Raw genomic sequence first — 22,466 nt, forward strand, 5'->3', positions numbered from 1 at the left:
TTGTGTTCACACTTGACACTCCTCACTGTGAAACACATCCCATCCAAAAGGGTACACACATTTAGGCTATCCACCTATCCCTTAAACATTTACATCATCAGCATTAGCATCAGATACTGCCTTTATTACCATGTGGTGACAGCAGAGTATCAGAGGGCAGAAAAATTTGAGATATGAGCCATCATTAACAAAGAGGAAGAAAGAAGATGGCCTTCTACACCCTTGTTAAAAATCTTAATTGATGGCTTCAAGTCTGTTGTGTATAAAAGGTAACAAGTGGTGTGCTGAATCCTTATTCCTTCATATTATCATCATTAGGGCGTAATTAATTGCAAATGCCATCCCTACACTCTTTTCATAGACTTGTGATTGTCTTTGTCTTGGTAATATTTTTCAACTATCAGTGTGGTTCAAATTATTATTTTTAATTTATTTTTTCAGCACACATTTTTACTTGCCATGGTATGAAAAGCACAGCTGACACTCATAGCATTAATGATGACTTGAGTTATTTAAGTGTTGCAGTAAAACCATGCATATTGAACAAGCATGCACAAAACCGTGACAGTTCAATAAAAAATATGCTTTTTGCTTTTTGATTTTTTTAAATTGAAACTTTTTTCCCTCAAACACAGGCTTTAATCTGTGTCTACAAATTATACCTATCCGGCATAAAATGATGACCACCTGCTCAATATTGCATTGGTCCTTCTACTGTGCCAAAACAGCCTTCATCTGTCGATGCATCTCCACTGGCACCTGAAGGTGTCCTGTGGTATCTGGCACCAAGATGTTAGCAACAGATCCTTTTAGTTGAGAGGTGGGAACTCCATGGATCAGACTTATTTGTCCAGCACATCCCACAGATGCTCGACTGGATTGAGATCCTGTGAATTTGGAGACCAAGTCAACACCTCAATCTCATTTTGCTTCTCAAACCATTCCTTTACTTTGTGGCAGGGAACATTATCCTGCTGAAAGATGCCACGGACATAAGAGAATACTGTTTCCATGAAAGGGTGTGCATTCTCTCTGATAATGCTTAGGTAGGTGGTGTGTGTCAAAGTAACATCCACATGGACGGCAAGACCCAAGGTTTGCCAGCAGAACACTGCCCAAAGTATCACACTGCCTCCAATGGCTTGCCTTATTCCCATACTGCACAAACTTGGCCATCCACATGATGCAAAAGAAAACATGATTCGTCAGACCAGACCACCTTCTTCCATTGCTCTGTGGTCCAGTTTTGATGGTCATGTGCCCATTGTTGGTGCTTGTGCTGTTGGACAGGCATCAGCATGGGCACCCTGACTGGAACAGACCTTTATTGTTGTGTACTTCTGCAACGAAATAGGTGCTCCATGCTCCGTGCAAAAGTAAAATAGAAATAGTAAGACAGCAGGAATAAGTAGCAAACAAAAGAAATATATACAATTAAGAAGAATATATACAAAACAAGAGAAAGACACACATTGGAGAACAAAGTGCTTGGAAGCAGTGCAACAGGACATGTCTGAGTGTAGGGTCTCTGTGTTAGTGGCCTGAGTGATTAGAGTTATTTAGAACACAGTTCAGAGTGCTGAGGTGGGTGAGAATAAACTGTGATTCACTGTGAATTCTGGCATCTTTCTGACAACCAACATTAACTTTTTTGGCAATTTGAGCAACAGTAGCTAGTCTGCTGGATCGGACCACACAGGCCAGCCTTTGCTCCTCAAACTCGCTCAAATTCTTATACTCGTCCATTTCTCTTGCTTCTAACACATCAGACAAAATGAGGACTTTAGATTTTGCAAACATTAATCAAATCTTGCATGGTTTCGGATACCTTACAGTGCTTGTAATGTGCCAAAATACCACTTGATCGTTTTGAGGTGAGAGCAAATTTCATAAGTGTTGTGATTTTTTTTGCAGTAGATACTGCCAAAGATAGTTTAGTTACAATGAAACCAGAGCACAACACAAGGAGCAGGATGTAAAAGTGGGAGGAAAAAGCAAGCTTTACTTCAAAAATAACAAGGTCCTAAAAGCAGGTAAGGCATGAGGTGCAAAAAAGTTTTCTGGAAAGCAACGGCAAAGAGCACAAAAGCAATCTGGCAGAGTAGCAGTGGAGAGCTTAGGGTATATATCCTGCAGGGTTGATTAGTGAAGTGGCTCCTGGTGATCAGAGGCCAGGGAAGATCAGGTGATGCAGGCAGGAAAGCAGGGCAGGTGAGAGTGGCGAGTCTGAAGAGGGAGAAGATGGTTTCGTAGGAAGATGAAAACCAGACTGAATGAATGACTACATGAAAGAAATAAAGGCAGAAAAGAAAAACTATGACAGCTGCTGGCTGCCATGTTTCTGATTTGACTGTGTTTATCAAGATCATCTGTTAATGTACGGAACAAAACATGATTGCATGCTTAGCCTCTTTATATATGTTTCGTAAAAGCTCGTGTTGCTTATGAAGCATTTTAATACATTTATTTCTTATGTAGTTGGGAGAAACAAACCTCATTAAAAATACATGAACCTAAACCTGAAAATGGTTTCCTGTGGAGAAATTTAAAGCTACCAAATTGTGATGCAACTCGAAATGTTTTAAGAATGATTAAGAATGTCATCATCCAAAAGCAGTTGTTAATTAGGTATATACACAGTTATATGTGTAAATATGCTTCTAAAAGGGTGATACGTCAACAATGGGAAGATTATGTGATAAATTCATGAAGAGGTTTGATTGTGTGACTGTGTATTTTTTGCAGGTCTGAGTCACATATTGCTCACTGATTTGAAATGATGCATGTACGTGTAGGTGTGTGCTGGTGTGCGGGTTTTCATCTATTACATTTTTAGGACTTGAAATTGGGTTTATTACATCAGTGGGCATTCTCTGTACATGGATTATCATTTTAGCCTGATCCAGTTGGTTCCGGTTTGGGGTGAAGTTTGCAGCAGTTGTTGCATTGTTGGCCACGGTAATATATCAGTAAGGTTAGCTGGATTATTCATTATAAGCAAGATTAAATAATGGGCAGTCTTTTGCACAAGACATGGGATGTGATTATTGCATTGATAATAAGATGAGCATTGCATGATTATAAAGACTTTTTAGCTTGACTCTTTACTTTCAGAGGTACTGCAGGTACTTTAGTCTGAGGAAGTTATTTTTTCCCTTTTGCCCATATTAACAGTGTTTGCTGTACTGTACTAAAATGTATTAAAGATAATTAATTTCATTATTAATAAGATGCTTATGTGTTTAATTTGCTGGGCACTTTTTGCCACCCCTCCTTTCTGCTTTTTGCAATTTCAACCCTATTGTGTGAATCTCACGCAGGTGCTCTGTTTTACATAACTTAACATCGACCAGGTCTCCACATTACTACATTTGCTAATTATACATAATGCCAGTGTCTGTGTTCTGCCGGAGAAAAGAACCCATTTTTCCGACCACATTTCAGTTGTTTTATCAAAAAAGTTAAAAATCTAAAGTTTTCAGTGTAGTGCATAACATTATGTTTTAACATTTCACAGTTTTTCATGTATGTAAGCACCTTTCAACCTCTCCTTTCCAAAACTCTGACAGTATTTGAATGTGTTGACTTCATGTCTAATTACACACCCTAATCACCCAAATCTCAACAGGTTCTCCTGAGTTACATTCAGCACAGCACAAGTCTGACCTACAGTACGTGCAGTCACTTCAACAGATCTACAGTATTATGATGCACTGACATAGTTATATATACTGCAGTGGATAACCTGTAACTTGTAATTCTTGGAGGATGGGGAATGAGAGAATAATCTCTCACACTGACGATCATCTGCTTTGTTGCAGTAAGAAAACAGTGACATCATTCACACCTCATTTCATATGCACATTGGTTTCTATGGTAAATGTTTGATAGATGTTGAGATCATTTCTAAATATAGGTGTGAAAAACATTAACATAAGATAAGATCTTAACATTAATCAGCACTTTACTATTACAGGAGTCCTGTTTTTAGTCTCGAATGCATCCACTTTGCACTGCAGTTATGGTTACACCTGACTGAGGAATATCATGTCTAGGGTTAAAAGGACAGGAATTTTACTACTAATTGTTGCATTGGTGGCATTTTTACATTGCCATGATGCTGTTGAGAATGACACCTTCATTTGGTCTTAAAAATCCAATCTCGGTCAATCTCTAATTAAGGGGACTGGCTTTGACTTTAGTGTATGTCTAGACCACAGAACACCACCATATTTCTCGATGTAACAAACAATGTTGCGTAATTTCATGTCTGAAGAGGCCATGAAAAAAGAATATTTTTATTCCTTCCACAGCACAATCACTTGTCCTTGACACAGAGGCACACATTATGTTCGAGAGATGCTAAATACCCTCTTTAATCTGCCCATAGCAGCCATTATGGCTGATGTTTCCTGAATCACCCATTCTGGTGTTTGTTTCCTTCAGTTAGCATCATAGTTAATCCCCTCTCTTTGAGTCTTTTGTTAGTGATTCTGCTCATGCCTGAGCTTGGATTAGGATATATCACGTTGATCAACAAATGCTGCAGTGCGCTCTGGATGACTCATTATGGCATTAGCCCGGCCACCGGGCCTACCAGGTCTAATTGAGAGTCATCAATCCCTGCATCTGTCCTCTTGCTGGCTTAGCACCCTGTTAGTTTATTCATTTCTTGATGAGGCGGTGTGACACTTTACACCAAACCGTCTGTCACCTCTACCAAGAGCCCTGAAATGTGTAAATTAACAAGCAAGCGCCAGCATTGGATGCGCTTTTCCTGCAGCCTCTTTTTATGAAAAAAATGCATAGTGCACTAAGTAAGGCACTGCTAATGACACATTTTCATTTGATAAAACTGGTATTTAATCATAGATAAGCAGCGCTGTGATATGGATTATTGCAATGTACATGTGAATGCTGTTTCCACAGAAGAGATAAGGACACACACAAGAGGGAAATTTTATATAAAATCAATATTAACTGGGTTCATTTCAGTCTTTTGTGTTCTTTAACATGTTGCAGGAAATACTGGACTGTCACATAGTTTTGTTGCAAGTTCTGTCCTTAATGTTATTTGGAAACGGAAATCTGATTGATAAATTTGTTTTCTTTGACAGATCTTAAACTCTTTGTTCATACAAAAAAAAAACACCTTTCCTGCAAGCTGCTCTTTTAGCATGACGGTTCTTAGAAAGTAAGCTGTATAGTTAGTATTGCTGCATTCATTGTGTTAGTATGATTTGTCTTCAGTACAAACAACAGCCTGTCATAGGCTAACACAAATGTATACACTGTCATGAAAGGAATTGGGACATAAAAAGCAAGACACATTAATATAAGGTGAACCAGCTGGTGGAAGTAATCACAAGACCACTACAATGAATGGAAGCACAACAAAGAATTGGTGCCCTCATCTTTTATCCATATACTGTTTAATGTATATAACAGCAGATACAGTTTTTCTTAACTGTGAGATTAAATATTGCTCACAGTAATCCTCTTTAGTGTCTTTAAAGGGACGGAAGGTGTACAAAAACAACAAAACTGGCCTGAATGCCTGTGTTTTCCCGCACTCTATGAATTGCAGTTTGGCCATTGCACTGGAGTTACTCTGCACCTAGTTCCTTGTCTATATTTTGGCCAAATAATTGACAAAGAGCTTTCTTGAAAATGTAAACCGGTCCCCGGGTCAGCTCTTTGTTCTACAGGAGCAAACAAGAAAAAAACAAGTTTAACCTTTCACCGAAATTCAAGCGTCAGACTTTGAAAGGAGAGTACTTAGTGGCAGGCTAGGCTAGCTGTGGCTTTGATGTTTGCAGTGGTTTCAAGCCCAGAGGCTCCTCTTGACATGGAGGAAAGGTTTGCTACCTGTTGCCATCCATTTTCATGGCTACTTTTCACACTTGGCCTCACAGAGCCCAGCGTGAGCCAAGACTGGTGGCTAACAGAGACAGAAAGAATTCTGCTTCATCCAACTGCTTTCTATCTCATTACTTTTCACGCTCTCATTATCCATGTTCCTCTCTGCTTTCTCGACCCTTCTCTCCTGCTGTCCTTTTAATTATCGTCTTCGTTTTATTCCTTCTCCCTTTTTACTCTCAACCTGTTTTTCCTCATTACCTCATTCCATTTTTCTATTTTCTTTAAAGGCGTTATCAGCCTGTGGTCTTTGTTTGAGGCTCAGGTGAAAGATGGACAAACACTGCCGGGATGAGCCGAAGGCAAAATCTTTTATTTCAAGTGCACAGGTGGGAATAGCCAAATAATTTTCATAGAATAGCCTGTTGCATCTCTCCCTAATGTTAGCGAGGTGGGGCCCTGAAAAATTCATAAATTCACTCTCCTATTGAGAGACATTTCCCTCTCCATGCCCGTGGCTTGAAACCTTTGAAGTTTAAACCAGCACTCCTCTTTATGCATTTGTGTGTGAAATTTTTGCATTCAAGGGAAGAGGAAAGCGTAGAGGCAGACCTCCCTCGGTTGGAATGTGTTATCTGCTCCTGACTTTTCTCCCTGGAAATCCATTTGTTGAGGAGTAGAAGGGAGACTTTCACTGACCCCTGTACACCTTTCCCCCTGTCTACTGTTGATAATTAAAAGCAACCAATTGTGTGCAAGTGGTGTAACTCTTGGCCGTGAAATTTTGGTCACTTGCACTGCAGTGAAATTTACATTGCGAGATTCAGGTTGTAAGTGTGAGAGGTCAGTATTATTTTTTCTGTTTAGTTCAGACAGTGAAGGGGGGGTGAACTTTTAGTGCTCTGTGGGATTTATATGCAAATAGGTGTCTTAATGGTGTAGTCAGTATGTAAAGGATCTTTGGTTCTTCTCTCTCTTTTTTACTTTTGCCTTGAAACGAGTCTCAGATCATTATGCTAGCATATATGCATGCACGCTCTGTTCCCCAAAGTTTTCGTACTTATCTAAGCACTCTGTTTGAGGCAGTTTTTTTTTTTTAATTATTATTATTTCTATCTCTGTAATATGTCACTGAGAGCAGATATGCCTAATATGGTCATCTCAGGCACACGGCTCTTGAACCAACCGCCTGCTGTTTGGACCTTCTGTTTGCAAGGGGCAGCCAATCAGAACAAATCTGGCTTAAAGGGAGTGTGGTCTTAATGGTAAAGCTAAATTGTCGTTAAAATGAAGGACTGCCCCAGGGCCTGGCTTTAGATAAATTTAGATTTTCTGGGGGACACTATGAATCATGCAAAGCTATTCTTGTTCAATCCAAGACTAAAATTATGGAGCTGGAAATGAGCATATTAGTTCCACTATAAATATACTTCCCCTGTCACATAAAATTGTCAGAGTGGAGTATTATTGGAGGCTTGAAGTCAGTTTTTTTAAGGATTGAAAAATTTGTATTCTTGGTCAGTCACTGTTGTGACCTCGATCTTCCGATCTCTATGAACTGGATATTGCTTTCACTTGTGTGCTGTGGGATTTGTGGGTGGTTGTTACAATGCTCTCCAATCTCTTGGTCTGGCCACTCTTGAAAAAGACGGCTTTATCTAGATTAGACATTTACTTCAGTAATTAAAAAATACAATAATTACAATAGTTTAAAAAGTGATGGCGGTTGACTCTAAATATACAATCAAATGACAACTTAATGCTTCTTCTCTACATTCATTTTTTTTACCTGATTTTAGTTGAATCTTCAGCACAGGGTTTATTCTTCTATATTCCTCTCGGCACAATCTCGTCATAGCTTGTAATAAACGCTGTAGTATTCTGCAATGAGGGATCTTGTCCACGTAACAAGTCCAGCTCTGATCCCCTGATGGATCCCTTTAAAAATATGTAAGAGCCTCCTTTCATCTCAATTGTGGCCTTTAATCTTTTCATCCAGTGTCATCACAAACACTGAGGAGTGGCGTTACTTCAAAGCGCTAACCAGAACTCCTACCCCGCTGGAGGAGAACATGTTCCACTCGGAGCAGGGTGCTCCAGGTCCTAGGGTTTACCTCCGGCCCAAAGAGAGCCTCCACGTGCCCCTGAAATACCAAAGCTTCATCTGCGACCACACCATGGCCCTTCAGGTACGGTGCAGAATAAAGGTGCACTCTCACAGCATGTTTTAAAAAGTGTGAACTTGCTCTGTAAGGAAAAACCACATTCTTGGATTGGTAACTATTTCTGGCTGCAGGATGTTAGACAAAATTAGATATATTTTTTTTAATCAGTTGTTTTTCTTGAGTCCTTAAAATGTTTAGATTTGTCTTACAGTAAGAAGCAGTCACCACATTTTCCATCACTACAGATGAACGATCAAAGTAACTTGTGTGAACCTATAAAAAAATCTTCTTTCATATACTGATCTCATGTCATTTAAAAAAAATGGGAGTAAGAGGTGGAGCATGATGAAAGTTTATCTAACAGTCGTATAAATGTCAGTACACCTCAAGGTTTCTGTAACCAAAGCCGACCTATTTCAAGGGCACGTTTTACACACATAAAACCAACCCAGTCTTTGTAGTTAATTTGATGCCAGAAGTACAGTTCAAAATAAATGTCATTTAGATTGGCTGCGCTCTTATCTTCTTCTAGATGAAGGTAGTTTTTAAACCCTTTGGTTATATTCTGCTTATCGTGATTGTATACAGTTTTCTTACTGAATGTGCAAATGGAATTTTTCTTTGTGCTCTGTTGCTACGTTTTTTTGGGGGTAGATGTTCATTTTTGATAACAAATGTGGGCTTCTTATCAAATCCTCACAGGGACCAAGCCTGAAGACTACAGCCAGAGGTTCCCAGGTGGCCAAGAAGAATCTGTCCAATATTATTGCTGCCAAAACTATCAAGGTACAGAATGTGTTACTTATGCTTTAAACCATTTTTATATTGATCTGAAGTCTTTTGCCTCTCAGTCCCTGATTTGTTTTTCTTCAGGCTGGATTTAAAGTGCAGAGTGCATCTGCTCTTCACTTTGCGTGTAATGTAAATGTTTCTCTGCCGTAACGCGAGCTTTTGAACTGAGATCTACACTTTTTCCCATATTTGGCTATATAAACTGATCATTTGATTCAGGTGAGCTGAGAAAGATGAAAGCGCCTTAAACTCAACATATATTATAAAGCTTGTGATTGCAGTTTAGTTGGGTTAGCCTCCTGCTAGATCCCAAAGTCTAACAACATCCACTGTACCCTCACTCCCAGACAACTCTCTGAGGAGTGGCAGTGCACCGCCTCCTCCCTCCTCTCCTCTCCTATCCTCTCCTGCACAGTCACAGCACAGACACAAAGAACACTTTGAAGTGTCGACTATTAAAAAAGTTACGCTAGCCAGACAAGATTGTCAAGCAAAATTATATGCTGAAAATCACTTTTATCTTACTGAACATTGTTTATCTTCTCCAACTGGCAAATGTCAGGGTGGAGAATTAAACTATCCCAGGCTAGACGACAGCTTGACACGTCTGGTTAATCTACTTTAAATGAACCATGCATATACAGTATTACTCTGAAGTTATTTGACAGTATTAAGCACTTATTCAGCTGTTTATAATATGTAAGACGGTTAGAGGAGGGAGAAACACTGTGAACAGGCTTGTTAGGGTGTACTATAGATAAGTGCTCCATATCACCACGTGAAAGAATATTCTTTGTGCTGCAGTTGTCACTAAAATTAAATGCTGTTTCTTATGGAATTCATTAAAAACGAAACTTAAGGCTTCTTGTTAAATACTGGAGCTTAAATCTCACGTTATTGGAATGTAGCCTGAATGTGCTGAAAAACAAGATATTCATCACCTCTCGCTAACCTGCAGGACCTTACAATAATCCTGTTGTTGGTGTAGAGTACAGTACCCCGAAGCTCTCGCATTGCACAGGCTGATGAAATATTTGCCAATCTGCCAAGCGTGTGTGTGTGTGTGTCTGCCTGCAGTTTGTGCGTATTGTGTGCCGGTGTCAGCACTGCTGCTCTGAGCAAAAATCCTGTCAGGAGGTCAAAGAGGTCGGGTCTGGATCAAATCTGTGTCCCGCTAAAACTGACAAGTCCCAACAGCAGCGCTGTCAGGATGCCAGCTTTGGCACGGCTGTCAGTCAGCACACATCACCAGAGCCAGATATGGGCCGCTCTTGTAGGTCAGCATTAGCCTGCAAATCTGACGCATCAACGATTTGGACAGCTGCTGTGTGTTTAATGACCAGATTGTGGGAAGTTAACTTCAGAGTGTAGGGCATTCCTTGTGGCTGAAATTTGAGTCTGTTTTAATCAGTTGCTGTAGTGTTCCCAGCTTTATTTATTTATTTATTTTGTAATCTTTTTTTAATTCTAGCACAGCAGGTGGGAATGCAAGAGGTGGGACAGAAACCATTTTTTAAAAGTTTTTAGTTGTTACCTGGACTTGTCAGTGTCAGGGGTGATGCATTAAATTTAACACATTATTGTGACTGAATTCAGTAATCACTTCACAGTTATTGATCAAAATATTTGGCTTGTGTTATTCAAGTTCTTTCAATCACCCGACCTTATTTTGTGGTAGAGGTTGGCTAAAAATATCAGGGTGGTTTATAACCTTTCAGAAATGGAAATCTTTGCAACAAAGTCGACAAATCTATCACTCTATCAGTCTGGGAAGGGTTAAAAAGGGTAACCCTTCCCAGACTGATAGATGTCGATGACTAACATTATGGGACTCCGGTGATCCACGGTGAGAGCCATTAGCCACAGATAGAGATAACTCAGAACAGTGGTGAATCTTCCTTTACAACAAGAGCTCATCTACAGCTGATCCAGGAGGTCACAAAATAACCAAGAACAACATCTAAAGAGCTGTAGACCTCACTTTTCTCAGTTAAGATAGAGTTCATGATTCAACAATAAGAAAGAGACTGGGCAAAAATGGCATCCGTGGAAGAGTTAAAGGTGAAAACTGCTGACCGAAAAGAAAATCTTGATGATCCCCAAGACTTTTGGGAACTAATAGAGTAATCAGACAAAAGCTGAACTTTTGGAAGGTTTGCACATCATTGCATCTGGCAAAAAACTAACACAGAATTTCATAAAAAGAGCATAAAAGAAATGCCATACCAACAGTCAAACATGGTGGTGGTAGTGTGATGGCCTGGACCGGCTTTGCTGCCTCAGGACGCCTTGTTGTAAACGATGGAACCATGAATTTTGCTCTCTGCTAAAAAAATCCTGAAGCAGAATGTCAGCCATCAGTTCATACCCTGCAGCTCAAGTATACAAGTCCACCTCTGATTGGCCCCAAAAAACTAAAATGAAGGTTTTTAAGTGGCGTAGTCATAGTCCTGATTAAAATCAGATTGAAGTGTTTTTGAATGTTCTTAAACAGGCTGTTCATGCTTGAAAATCCTCCAACGTGGCTGAATTAAAACAATTCTGCAAAGAAGAGTTGGGCCAAAATTCCTCCACAGAGATGTGAAAGACTCATTACTGGTTATCACAAATGTTCGATTGCAGTTCTTCCTGCCAAGAACCACTTATTAGGTTTATGGGCAATTACCTTTTCACAAAGGGCCAGGTAGGGTTGGATAACTTTTTTTCCCTTAATAAATGACATCATCCTTTAAAAACTGAATTTTGCATTTATTCAGGTTATCTTTGTCTGATATTGTTTGGTGATATGAAACACTTAAGTGTGACAAATACAAAGACTGTACCCTCCTCTTGTCATATGACTCCACTGTCTCTGAATTGGATAAGTGGTTAAGAGAATGGATGGTTGGATTACCAGACCTACAGTTTGTGGTCCGGCAGCTGTAGCAGAAACTGTCTCCGACATTTACTCAGTGAAGTCACACCAGCACACACTAGTTTTCTTAAAATATGACGCTTTGCGAGCAGGAATGAGCAATTCCAGTGTGTTTGCATATACCGCTCTGATGTATATGCCAGTTATCATATATAACCGTGCAGAATGAGTACATATGTATGAACACATTTGTGTTGATTCAAACAACTCCTGGGGGCTATGTTAATGCAGCAATCTTCAAAGCACATTCAGTCAGTCTGTGGGGGTTTCAGCAGTCAGATTGCAAGCAACTTTTATATTCTAGTGTACAGCTTTCTCCATCATCATAATACTCTCTGGTGAATTTTAAAATAAAGTTTCCCCAAGGCTGTTTTTAAAAAGCCTGTATATGTTGTTTAGAAATGGGCTGCTTCAGGAAGAAAACATGGCACACAGAGAGAAATCAGAAGGAAAAAGCCCTGTTGAACTAATTAAACCAGTTTGTGCTGTTACTACCTAGTATACATGACCTGGCTATTAATTCCAGTAAGAAATCTGGCAGCGCAGGAGGTTTTAAATCAGTCTATTTAACTAATCTTGTTTGGAAGAGAAAATGATTATGTTGAAAGTATTTGCTGTAGCCTGGTTAACTTTGACTTACACAACTACTAGTGAACTTTCCAAAACTTCAGTTGTTTACTTTTAGATGTACCTCTAAACACTAGAACGAGATAGATGAAAGATATGTATTCCTGCTACACAGATTTGTTTTACCAAAGTTTTTCTACATGTAGTTTTTTTGTTTCCAGTACTGGATACCTTCTTTAAATTTCTAGAAACCCCTCTGGTCAAACTGCACAACTTACCGTGCATGTAATGTATTTGCAATGCAAGGTAGTAACTTGAAGCTTCTAATGGATCTTAAACTACCTCATGATGCAAAACCTGTTTTAATGCACAGAATATCAGACTATCAGGTGAGGAAGTGACATGCTGCTAATAATGCTGAATTTTCACTTTTTCTCCACAGGTTACTTTCAAAGCAGAAGATGGAAAGCCAATGGCCATCTGCCAAGTGAATGTGGAGCCAACGCCCCATGTCATTGACCAGACTTTCCGACTTTACCACCCCGAGCTCTGTTTCCTTAAAAAGGCCATCCGCCTGCCAGTCTGGCATGACCCTGCAGGTTGTACAGATTACCCTGGCTATCCCCCATGAGCCAAGTATTCCTCGTCCTTCATCTCATATTTCTTGCTTTCTGAACTGTGCTTAAATTAGTCGTTTGCATATATTCCAGTTTTAATAAATATATCAAATGAAGATTTAAATATACCTTCAGTTCTCATGCTGACTTACTCTCCAGTGTGAGCATAAATGTGAATCACATGTTCACACACACAAGGCGAAAACAATTTTGACAGCTTATGTGGGAAATGGGAATGAGTAATGTATTCTGCCTTCACTTTATTATGTTTTTACTAAATATCAACAGAAACAACTTTTCAATATCAGTGCAGTTTCTGTCAACAAAAAGGGTAATACGAAGAGAGAAGTATCTGGATGCAGAGCAGGAAATGAAAAGCAAGAAATAAAAGTTTAAAATTAAGAAAATGTTTGATTGGCTTTTATGACTGGCTTGATGTTCTGAACTATAATAAAAACAATTTATAGTAAATTGGTCTTATATCTGTTTTTTCCTGCCTCTTGTTGGGAAAACCAGCTGGCAACTCAGATGCCTGGGCTCATGTTTCTGTACGCTGCAGTGACCCTAACATCATCTGCCAAACAAGGATGCTGGTGAGTGAATGACATTGAATTTAATTCCTTCTGCAATTAACATACAAATATTAACAGGGTTAATTACTGAACTGATAACTGTTTGGAAGGGAAAGCACTTTATTCTAGCTGCACTGGTCTCTTTGTGTGTTGCCCTCCCTGAGTGTGAACGTAGATAAACAGCCAGCCAAACTTCTTTTCAAGAGCCATTAAAGTGAGCGTGCTTGCTCCTTTAATGGCTTCATTCACAGCAATCACATCAAACTGACATCACTGAATTGGAGTGAAACCATAAAGACACACACACACACACAAAAAAACCCCAATAACCTCTTATTAGGTTGTCATGTAATCCTCAGGTAAATATAGTTAAGTGCTAACACAGGATGCTACAAGGTAAGTATCCTATAGGTATACAATCTGATATTTACACATTGGAAAATAAGCAGGTCAAAGGCAAACATATGTCTGCATCATTATCTCAGAGGCTACAACAAATCAAGCTACTGCATACCGTCAGTGTGAGGAAAAATGTCACAAAACCATCATCAGCCAGTTCTGTTTGAAGGATTGGATTCAACATAAACTGTAATTCTTTGAGCTTCCTTCTGACATGTAGCAGTAAGTTCACTGACAGTTTGTCTCTTTTTTACAAAACGTAATCAGGACAGAACTCTAGCTCCTTTTTGATAGATTACAAGCTCTTTTGATAGAAGAAAAGGCTTGCCCTTGTGTCGTGCCTTTACACTATTGTAGTGCCAATGTGGGGTCTTTTTTATTTTTGCTTCTTTTTCCCCTCTACTCTTCCACCTTTTATCTGTTTCTGTCTGTAGGCACCAGGAGAGCCTCAAGATGTGTACTTGAAAGTGCCAGGGAGTCCCAGTCCACACATAAAAATGTTCTTTGTAATGGTTTTCACGTATGTATTATTTACTGACCAGACACACACACACACACACACACACACACACACACACACACAGAGCTTAGCCTGAAGAAGCATTCATCTTTGCACTAATTAAATTGTTCACGCAGGCTTGAATCAATTAACTAATCAGACTGAGGTTTCATGCTCTGGCTGCCTGCAGTTCCACAGTCCATCGTCCAGTTTGCCTAATCTCCATCAGGATTATGCACACCTTGTTTTTAATGTGTTATACAAATACTTGTTTTCTATTAATTATCAGAGAGCTGTTGTTTAACTCTGAGGACATGAATATAAAAGCATTTTTGACTCGTTTCACATGATTTCATTGTTTTCCTTATTTTCCTCTGTCACTTAGTGGAAATGATGGATATGCTCATTCACATGCACTCTTTCATACAACACACAATCCTAACCACAGATATGTGCATAGCACTACTAATGGTACTAATGGTTATGTTTAGAACAGGAGTGTCAAACATAAGGACCAGGGGCCAGAATTGGCTCAGCAAAGACTCCAATCTGATCCGCTGGACAGCTTTGGAAAATTTTTCCAGCTGATAAAGACAACCCTTTCAGCCATGCATAAAGTAATATACAGTATAAACAATTAAATGACAGAAATGAAACATTATATTTTTGGTTCATTGAGCAAACATTAGCTACCAGAACCTGCACTTTGTTGTCTTATGATAAGATATCTTGGGGATTAAATGTGTAGTTAAACGTCTTTTTGCTGACACAAAGGCTCATTCGTCCGGCCCACTTAAGATCAAAGTAGGCCGCGTGTGGCCCTCGATGTAAGTTAAGTTTGACATCTGTGGTTTAGAATCTTTATATTACAACGTGCCTCCATCAAGAAGAGCACATACTGTATAGCTAATTTATTTTACTAATAAAATATATTGCAGAAGACACATTGCTTCTTCATTTCATGTCTAATACTGTCCTCTAATACTGGAGTATAAACCTGTCCCAAGTGCTGTAACACAGTCACTTGGCCCCTTGCATTAGTGGTTGAGCATTCTTTAATTTTTCACCCAAGTGTCGAGCAATCAACCCGATTACCAGCAAATTACACACAAATACATTTGTGAATTTGATCTGGATTTGATTTCTAACATTTAAAAAAAATATCTGAAAATATCACTGTGAAAATATCTCAGCTTCAACCCTCCAGATGACGTGTTTGCCCTCAAAAACCCATATCACTTGAATCCTATTCCAAATAACCCCAAACGCTTTATGAGAGCTGTTGTCTCAGAGCAGACCTGAGTAGGTGACTGCATCGCCTCCCACTCTGAGTCAGCTAGGGCCACTGAGACTGAATTCCTTTCATCTCAGCAGTGTGAGGATGATGTTGATGGCTCTGCTTATTAAAATGCTAGCACAGCCGTAGATCAGCCCTCCTCATCTCTTACCCCGTGCTGCACTGGCTGCATCTCCAGGGGGCCTTAGTTTAATTGTTCTTGATCATGTTTTTCCTCTGTAGTGATAAGTGGATGGCAGCGCCCTCCCAGATCTGGCAGATTTACGTGCACTTCCTGGAGCGCGTGGACGTCAGCTGTGTGACTGGCCAGCGGAGCTGTCAGTCACTCGTTCTGAGGGGAACGCAGGCTATCCGTAAGGTCAAGTGTTTCTCATCACACCCCGGCGAGATTGAGGTATGATTGTCACTAAACGCACTATTTTGAAATTGTAAACAATGTGCACATGTTCTCTGCAGCGTGGGATTCAGGCCTCTATCAAGATTTAAAGATTCATCAAAACTAAAATCAACTCATGGTGTCGATCACATGTCTTCTAGTGAAGTCACTATTTTATTAACCTGAGATTAAAAAAAAAAGTGAAGAAAAATGTTTTAAAATTGGCTTTTTATGCTCATTTCACACTGCATATTTTTATTCTTGGATTCTACAAAAGCACCTTTGAATGATTCACTCCTCAAAAGACTTTGTATTTACTCTATACCTGGCCTTGATGCAACCCCTGTGTTCATTTTCTCTCTGAAACAAGCTGTTTTAGCTCCCATCCCCTTTAGTTTAAGTCGCCTTTCTTCTGATTGGCTATCCGTTACAAAAAAAATAATGTAGTAACAACACTTTTTTTTTTTAAAAAGCAGGTCGGTAAAGCTGCTTTGTGCCACTTGGATCCACTTGTCTAATAGACATAGCCAAACTGACCCCCTTCTGTAGCTCAGATCTTGTGTGCGTCACAACCATTGCAGTAGAAAATTGTTGCTTTGTGGCAGATGTGTGAAGTGAAAGAAAATTAACATGTATTTCTGCTTTTTTGGATGACAGCTGCCCTTTAAGTGCTGGAGCATCGTGCTCCTGCTGATGTTGTTCTGTCTCTCTGTTAGTCAACTGGATTTTGGATGAGGTCTTACTTCCCTTAGGCTTTATGTGGGTCCCTTTAGGATCCCGTTGCACTTCATGTTTAGTTCCATCGGTCCGGTTTTGGTTTTATACCCGCGAAGACCTCTAGTGGAGAGCTCCGTTCAATTCTTTATGAGTCCCAGTGACAGTAAAAATCTAGTTATTTCATCCAGGGTTCATAGCACTTCAGCTGAATATATAATTCTTGTTTTGAGTCAAGTTGAAAAGAGATCAAGAGCATGCAACCAGCAGTAGTAGTCTGAGGTGATGAACTATGCGTTACACCCTCTCTACCACCCGTACACATTCCCTGTCCTGTCACTCTCTGTTTCCCCCGCCACTTAACATTAGCTTGTGGTTCAGAGACTGGAGCAGCATCTTAGTCATCAAGGGTGCTTGGGTCTGGATGCATTTTTTATATGTGAAAGTTGCATGTTCGAACTAAAATTAGGCTTTTACTGTATTGTGTTCTTTTTCAATTGGACAAAATCCGACTGAGGCAGATGACACTCAACATGCAGGACAAAAAAATGCATAAATCTCACTTATCTAAAAAAAAAAGATGTTGAGGGATTTATTCTTGACAAATTATCTTTTTATCGTGAGCAATTTTGAAGTTGCTCATCTAAAGTGATTTAATGCAAATTGTTCTCTTAGCAGCAAAAGGGAAAAAAATGGAAGCAATCCCTTCCCTTATGATACCTCGAGTTTAAGATTTGAATCATTGTCAAGAACATGCAAATGCAGATTGACAGCATAATAGGTCTTTTCATGGGGTTTCATTTCATTTTATTAGGTTCCCTCGTTACTTCCTGTCTTTATGCCAGATCATGTCGGGACCCAGTTTGATACAATTTGAAAAAAATTAGCAGTGGCTTTTATGCACTCTGAACATGTGAAAATATGCTCCAGGAGTGTCACATTGCCCTCTATTTTTAATAGATTGTTTCTTATTCATAACTGAGTGCAAGAGTAGAGGGAGCATGACAATACTTCTTCCTCAGAGTTGGAATAAAAGGGCATTTTATAGCATTCATGCAGAAAAAAAGAGAAGTGATAGACTGTCACAACCACCATGGGTGCATACAGTATGACCCAAACATGTTTTACCTTTAGAAATAGGGTACTGGCTGAAAAAGCGACAGATGTATTTTTTAAAGATTTCGGCGTACGCATGAGCAGCTGCTTTGATCTGACTCGCGGCAGGTTAGCTCACAGTGGAATGCATTGGAGGAGTTCTATAAAGCAGGATAAAGCTCAGCGTCAGTGAATAGCTTTGCTTTTCTCAACAGATTGAAAAGGAGCTGCACAGTAAATCTCATTCCCACATCCTTATTTCTGTCACTTTCCTGCCTCTACTTCTCTCATTTCATTGTCTGCCTCCCCCTTTTTTTATTGAACCTCATTCACCCTTTCTCTCACCCACTCTCCATTAATCTGCGCACTTCCTTTACCTTCCTCTGACTCTGTTAAGCATCTTTTCCCATTAATTCTGTCCCTCTTCCATTTCTTATTAAATGTATCTCTTCTCTTTGAACACTGTCACATTCTTTTTGTCACTTGGTCGACACATCTCCCCCTTTTTTGTCACCCCCCTTCATATTTCTAATTCTCACAGCCCAGTCAGTTGACATCTCTCAGTCCACTTGCCAAACCCAATAAACTTTAATGGCCTTCGCCTTCTTTTTAGGTGGACCCGGTGGGTGTGTTTGTTTTGCCTCCTGCAGCAGTGCAGGAGCTCCAGCTGAAGGTGCAGCCATGGCAGGCTGGCAGCCGCTTTCTGTATGTGAACGCGGTAGATGTGGAGCAGCAGCGGCTGGTCACCGCGTGGCTGCTCTGTCTCAATGTTCACCGTCCTGTGCTGTCCAAGGTAGGACCCTAAAAAAATCTTGTGTTTTTATCATTCCCTCATATGGGTATCGGCTCTTGTGTTGCCCTTCTGACAGAGTGGCCATCATTATCCAGCGGGGCACATTTGGCAACCCAGGTTTTTACCTTTTTCTTCACTGTGTCAGCAGCAGCAGCAGCAGCAGAACAGTGTGTTAAATACAGTTCCGGGTGTCTGTTTGAAAGCCAAACACTACAGCACGAAAGCGTCAGATTTGCAGACCTGCTCATCACACCACTCTGCTGCAAATGTGGTTGATGTGTTAATAAAAGGTCTCCCTTGAACTTGAGCGCCCCCACCCTCCCAGTCATTAAAGGACAATGTTTTAATCATTTTCGCACTGCTGTTGGTTAAATAACAAAATGCATTTCCCTGAAAAAAGCACTAGCTAGAGCTAGAAGCTTGATTCTGCTTAAAGGTAACACGCTAACCCTTCCCAGGCACCTACAGGAGCTTCGTCTTTTTCAAAAAACTGGACAGTGTCTACCAAGCAGCTAGCTGCCTAGCTTGGTAACTTGTAGGGCAATTATCTACCACAATATCAATACAATAAAAGTGTTTGTGCCACCTAGTTTTGTCTCACCAGTGTTGTAAAGTATATTTCATTATCTCAGAGTGATTTGGGATTTTCCAACTCTTTGGACTCTCCTGCTCTGTACTCCTAACATTAGCATTGTAAGCATTGTGTGCATTTAGTATGACCTAAATTTGCCTTTCAAATGTGTTCCTTATGCAACAGTGTTGTGTTAATAAACTGCATTACCTCTCATTTTGTCATCACTTTGTAAAGCTCTAGTGATTTAAAAGGGAACCCCCAATTTTACATAACACTGGGAGTAATACTGCCTGTGCGGAAAGAAGATTACCAGCTATTATCTGCAGCTTTCCAGCAGGGGTAACCATTACTAACCTAACACACCATAATCTACCAGCAAACTGGCTTTGGCTCTGAAGTATTCTGGACATGCGTTTTAAGGATATCAGTGTATGAAATAAAAAAATATTTAAGGGGAAGACAGAAGATTTGACATCATGATTTCATTTTTATAGTACTTGTACTTGTAACAGATTCAATACTTGAATCATCCGGGTAGTTCCCAAGGCCAGCTCAACATTCCCAATCCCTTTATAAAGAGCAGCAGATCCCAGACCAGTGCTTAGATCCAATCGTCTTTAATAATGCTCTTCTCTGCCTTTGCTTATGCATTATAGGTAAAGTACTAAATTCTTCTTTTGCCTGTTGTGTACAGAACATATTTCTTATGCACTGCACAGCAGAAATATACATTTAATCAAATGAAATCAATTTAAGTTGATCAAATATCCACTTCTCCTTAAATGCTGAACAATCAAGTGATTGACAACAATCACATTTTCTCTGACAACAAAACAGAGAAAATGTAATGCTTAAAGGGTATTGCAGTGGTTATTTATCATCTCACATTACATAAAGTTATCTTGCTTTAAGTCAGCGATTACCAAACATTACTTTAAAACCATGAAATAAGCATCTGAAGCCAGTCTTGGCCATAGGATGGTTGTATGTCTTCCCTGTGTGGTGACCTATCTAGGTTGGATGGGTTGCAGCTTCCCGATTTTGGATTCCCAGCTGTCAAAGATTGAGAGGCAGGGCACAACCTGGACTGGTTGCCAGTCTATTGCAGGGCTAACACAGAGAGACAGACTCACATTTACACTTATAGCCAATTTAGAATTGACAGTTAAGCTAATGAGCATGACCTGTGGGTGGAAGCTGGGATACATGGAGAGGACCCATGTAGGCACGGATAGAACATGAAAATTCGGCATAGAAAGCCACCAGACAGTTGTTGAATTCAAATCCAGGATCTTCTTGCTGTGAGGTGTATGCCAACCACTGTGCTGGCTTTTGTGCTAGTTTGACTATCTAAGTGGGTCTTTGAATTTTGTCTTATTCCATTGATCTAAAGTATTTCCTACAATGGACATCCCTTTACAGATGCTCATTAGTGGTAGTGGTAGTGTAGTGGTTAACACATTTGCATTAAATGCAAAAGATCCCTGGTTTGAGATTGGCAGGAACACAAACCCAGCCTCAAGGGGATCATAGGCTAGCGTACTCTTAGTGCCAGTACCAAGACTGGATAAAAGTGAAGGAAGTACTAGGTGTAAAATCTGTGCCAAATGAAACATGCGGATCCATCCACTGTGGCAAAAGGAGGGAGCAGCCAAAAGAACCGCTGTACAAATGCTCATTACACCAGTTCACAGGCAGCCAGCTTATCCTGCCAGCTTTGTACCATTACTTTGAAGTATCAAATCACATTCAGATCACACTTACAAACTGTTCAAGTTTATTTACTCTTGCAGTTTTACTGTAGGCAGCCATGGGCTTCCTTTTGTAGGATACTTCATCAAATCATCTGGTGCGCTTGGATGAATCCTGCAGTTTTCTCAGCTCTTGTTTTCAGACATTTCAATCCCTCCCTCATTCCTCTGTGCCCAAGAAGGTTTGATGCTATAACACACACATCTGTTTTTGTGTGTGTGTGTTTGTGTATTTGCAGGCTTTTGAAGTATGTGTTCCAGTTGGCGGTGGACGTGGCAGTTCCAGAAAAATCACCTACACAAATCCGTACACCAGCAGTCGTACATTCCTGCTTCGCTCTGACCATCCAGATCTGCTCCAGTTCAAAGAGGATAAATTCCAGGTAAAATGAGACTGGAGGCCGTCCAGTTCTCTTACCCCCATTAAGAGTAAAATCAATACTTTAATTAGCGACTAGACTGAAAGAACCCTCCTCCTTGACAAAAGCTGCTCAGATGGTTTTGTTTCACGGAGTAATGGTACATATGTTGCTAAGATGGTGTAACTGTTGTCAATAACATTAGCTTTAACCAGCAGTGCTACTGACCACGCATAATCTGACACACTTTTGACTAAAACGAAACTCTTTTTGACAGATTTTAGAAAAAAAATAGGCTAAAGTGCTTCCTGTGTGTCTAAGCAGTTAAGTCTTCTGACATTCAGATGGAGATTTCATCTACAGCCGATATGATGGAGCTGCCGTGTAGGAAGCGAGCGGTTAGATATTATTGTACTGGATTTTTTTCCCCAAGTTTCTTCTGGAGATTTTAGCCTGGTATCAGGCCCTGTCATAAGCTTTCATGCCCTCCCAGTCAAAATCATAAATTGGTTATGGCATAACAACGCTACTGTTTTGACCAAAAGGCTTATTGTAGAAAATATGAGTGTATGAGTCGTGTGTATACGAAGCAATACTGTTGACTTTCTTGTCATCCTGACAGGTGAGTACAAGACATCAATAATTTCTAGTCTTTTATGTTGACTGCTCATTCCTCCGTAAATGGCTTCCTTGTCGGCTTTCAGAACTGAATGCAAGGAATATTACAAAGTCATTAGTGCTGCTGTTTTATTATTGCGCGGTCAGCCTCAGTGTCTCTAAAAGCTGATTTGCTCACATTCAGACACGAAACACTGGAGTCACTGCTGTCATTGCCTTTAATTTAGTGAGGTGTGATAAAATGCTAAAACAAATGAGAAACTATCATTTTAAATTAAGAAATAAATGAATGAGAGGCGAGGGGAGCCTGTTTTCACATAAACTATTAAAGAGTCTCATTGTTGTTGGCCAGAAGACACTGCATCAATTAGACAGGGGGTGAGCCAAGTGAAAAACAGCCCATTGTTTTTTCCATCTTGTCAGTGAAGCTCCAGGTGTCTTATAAAGAATTTACCATGCCTGTGGCATTAGGCAAATGTGGAGACACTTTTCTCTTTTTTGACAT

The 22,466-nt window shown here is 39.9% G+C and overlaps 1 protein-coding gene across 2 annotated transcripts in view; it reads left to right on the plus strand.

Moving 5' to 3' along the window:
* Positions 1-22,466, plus strand: part of LOC134617980 (nephrocystin-4-like) — a 178,562-nt gene that overhangs the window by 150,442 nt on the left and 5,654 nt on the right. For both annotated transcript variants that reach the window (XM_063463095.1, XM_063463094.1), the window contains exons 21-28: positions 7,859-8,048; positions 8,727-8,810; positions 12,740-12,896; positions 13,431-13,507; positions 14,320-14,405; positions 15,904-16,075; positions 18,480-18,659; positions 21,224-21,367. In XM_063463095.1, the coding sequence (XP_063319165.1) occupies positions 7,859-8,048; positions 8,727-8,810; positions 12,740-12,896; positions 13,431-13,507; positions 14,320-14,405; positions 15,904-16,075; positions 18,480-18,659; positions 21,224-21,367 (1,090 nt within the window). The remainder of the gene's footprint in view (positions 1-7,858; positions 8,049-8,726; positions 8,811-12,739; positions 12,897-13,430; positions 13,508-14,319; positions 14,406-15,903; positions 16,076-18,479; positions 18,660-21,223; positions 21,368-22,466) is intronic.

Source organism: Pelmatolapia mariae, linkage group LG20 (genome assembly GCF_036321145.2).
Source record: "Pelmatolapia mariae isolate MD_Pm_ZW linkage group LG20, Pm_UMD_F_2, whole genome shotgun sequence".
NCBI lineage: Eukaryota > Metazoa > Chordata > Actinopteri > Cichliformes > Cichlidae > Pelmatolapia > Pelmatolapia mariae.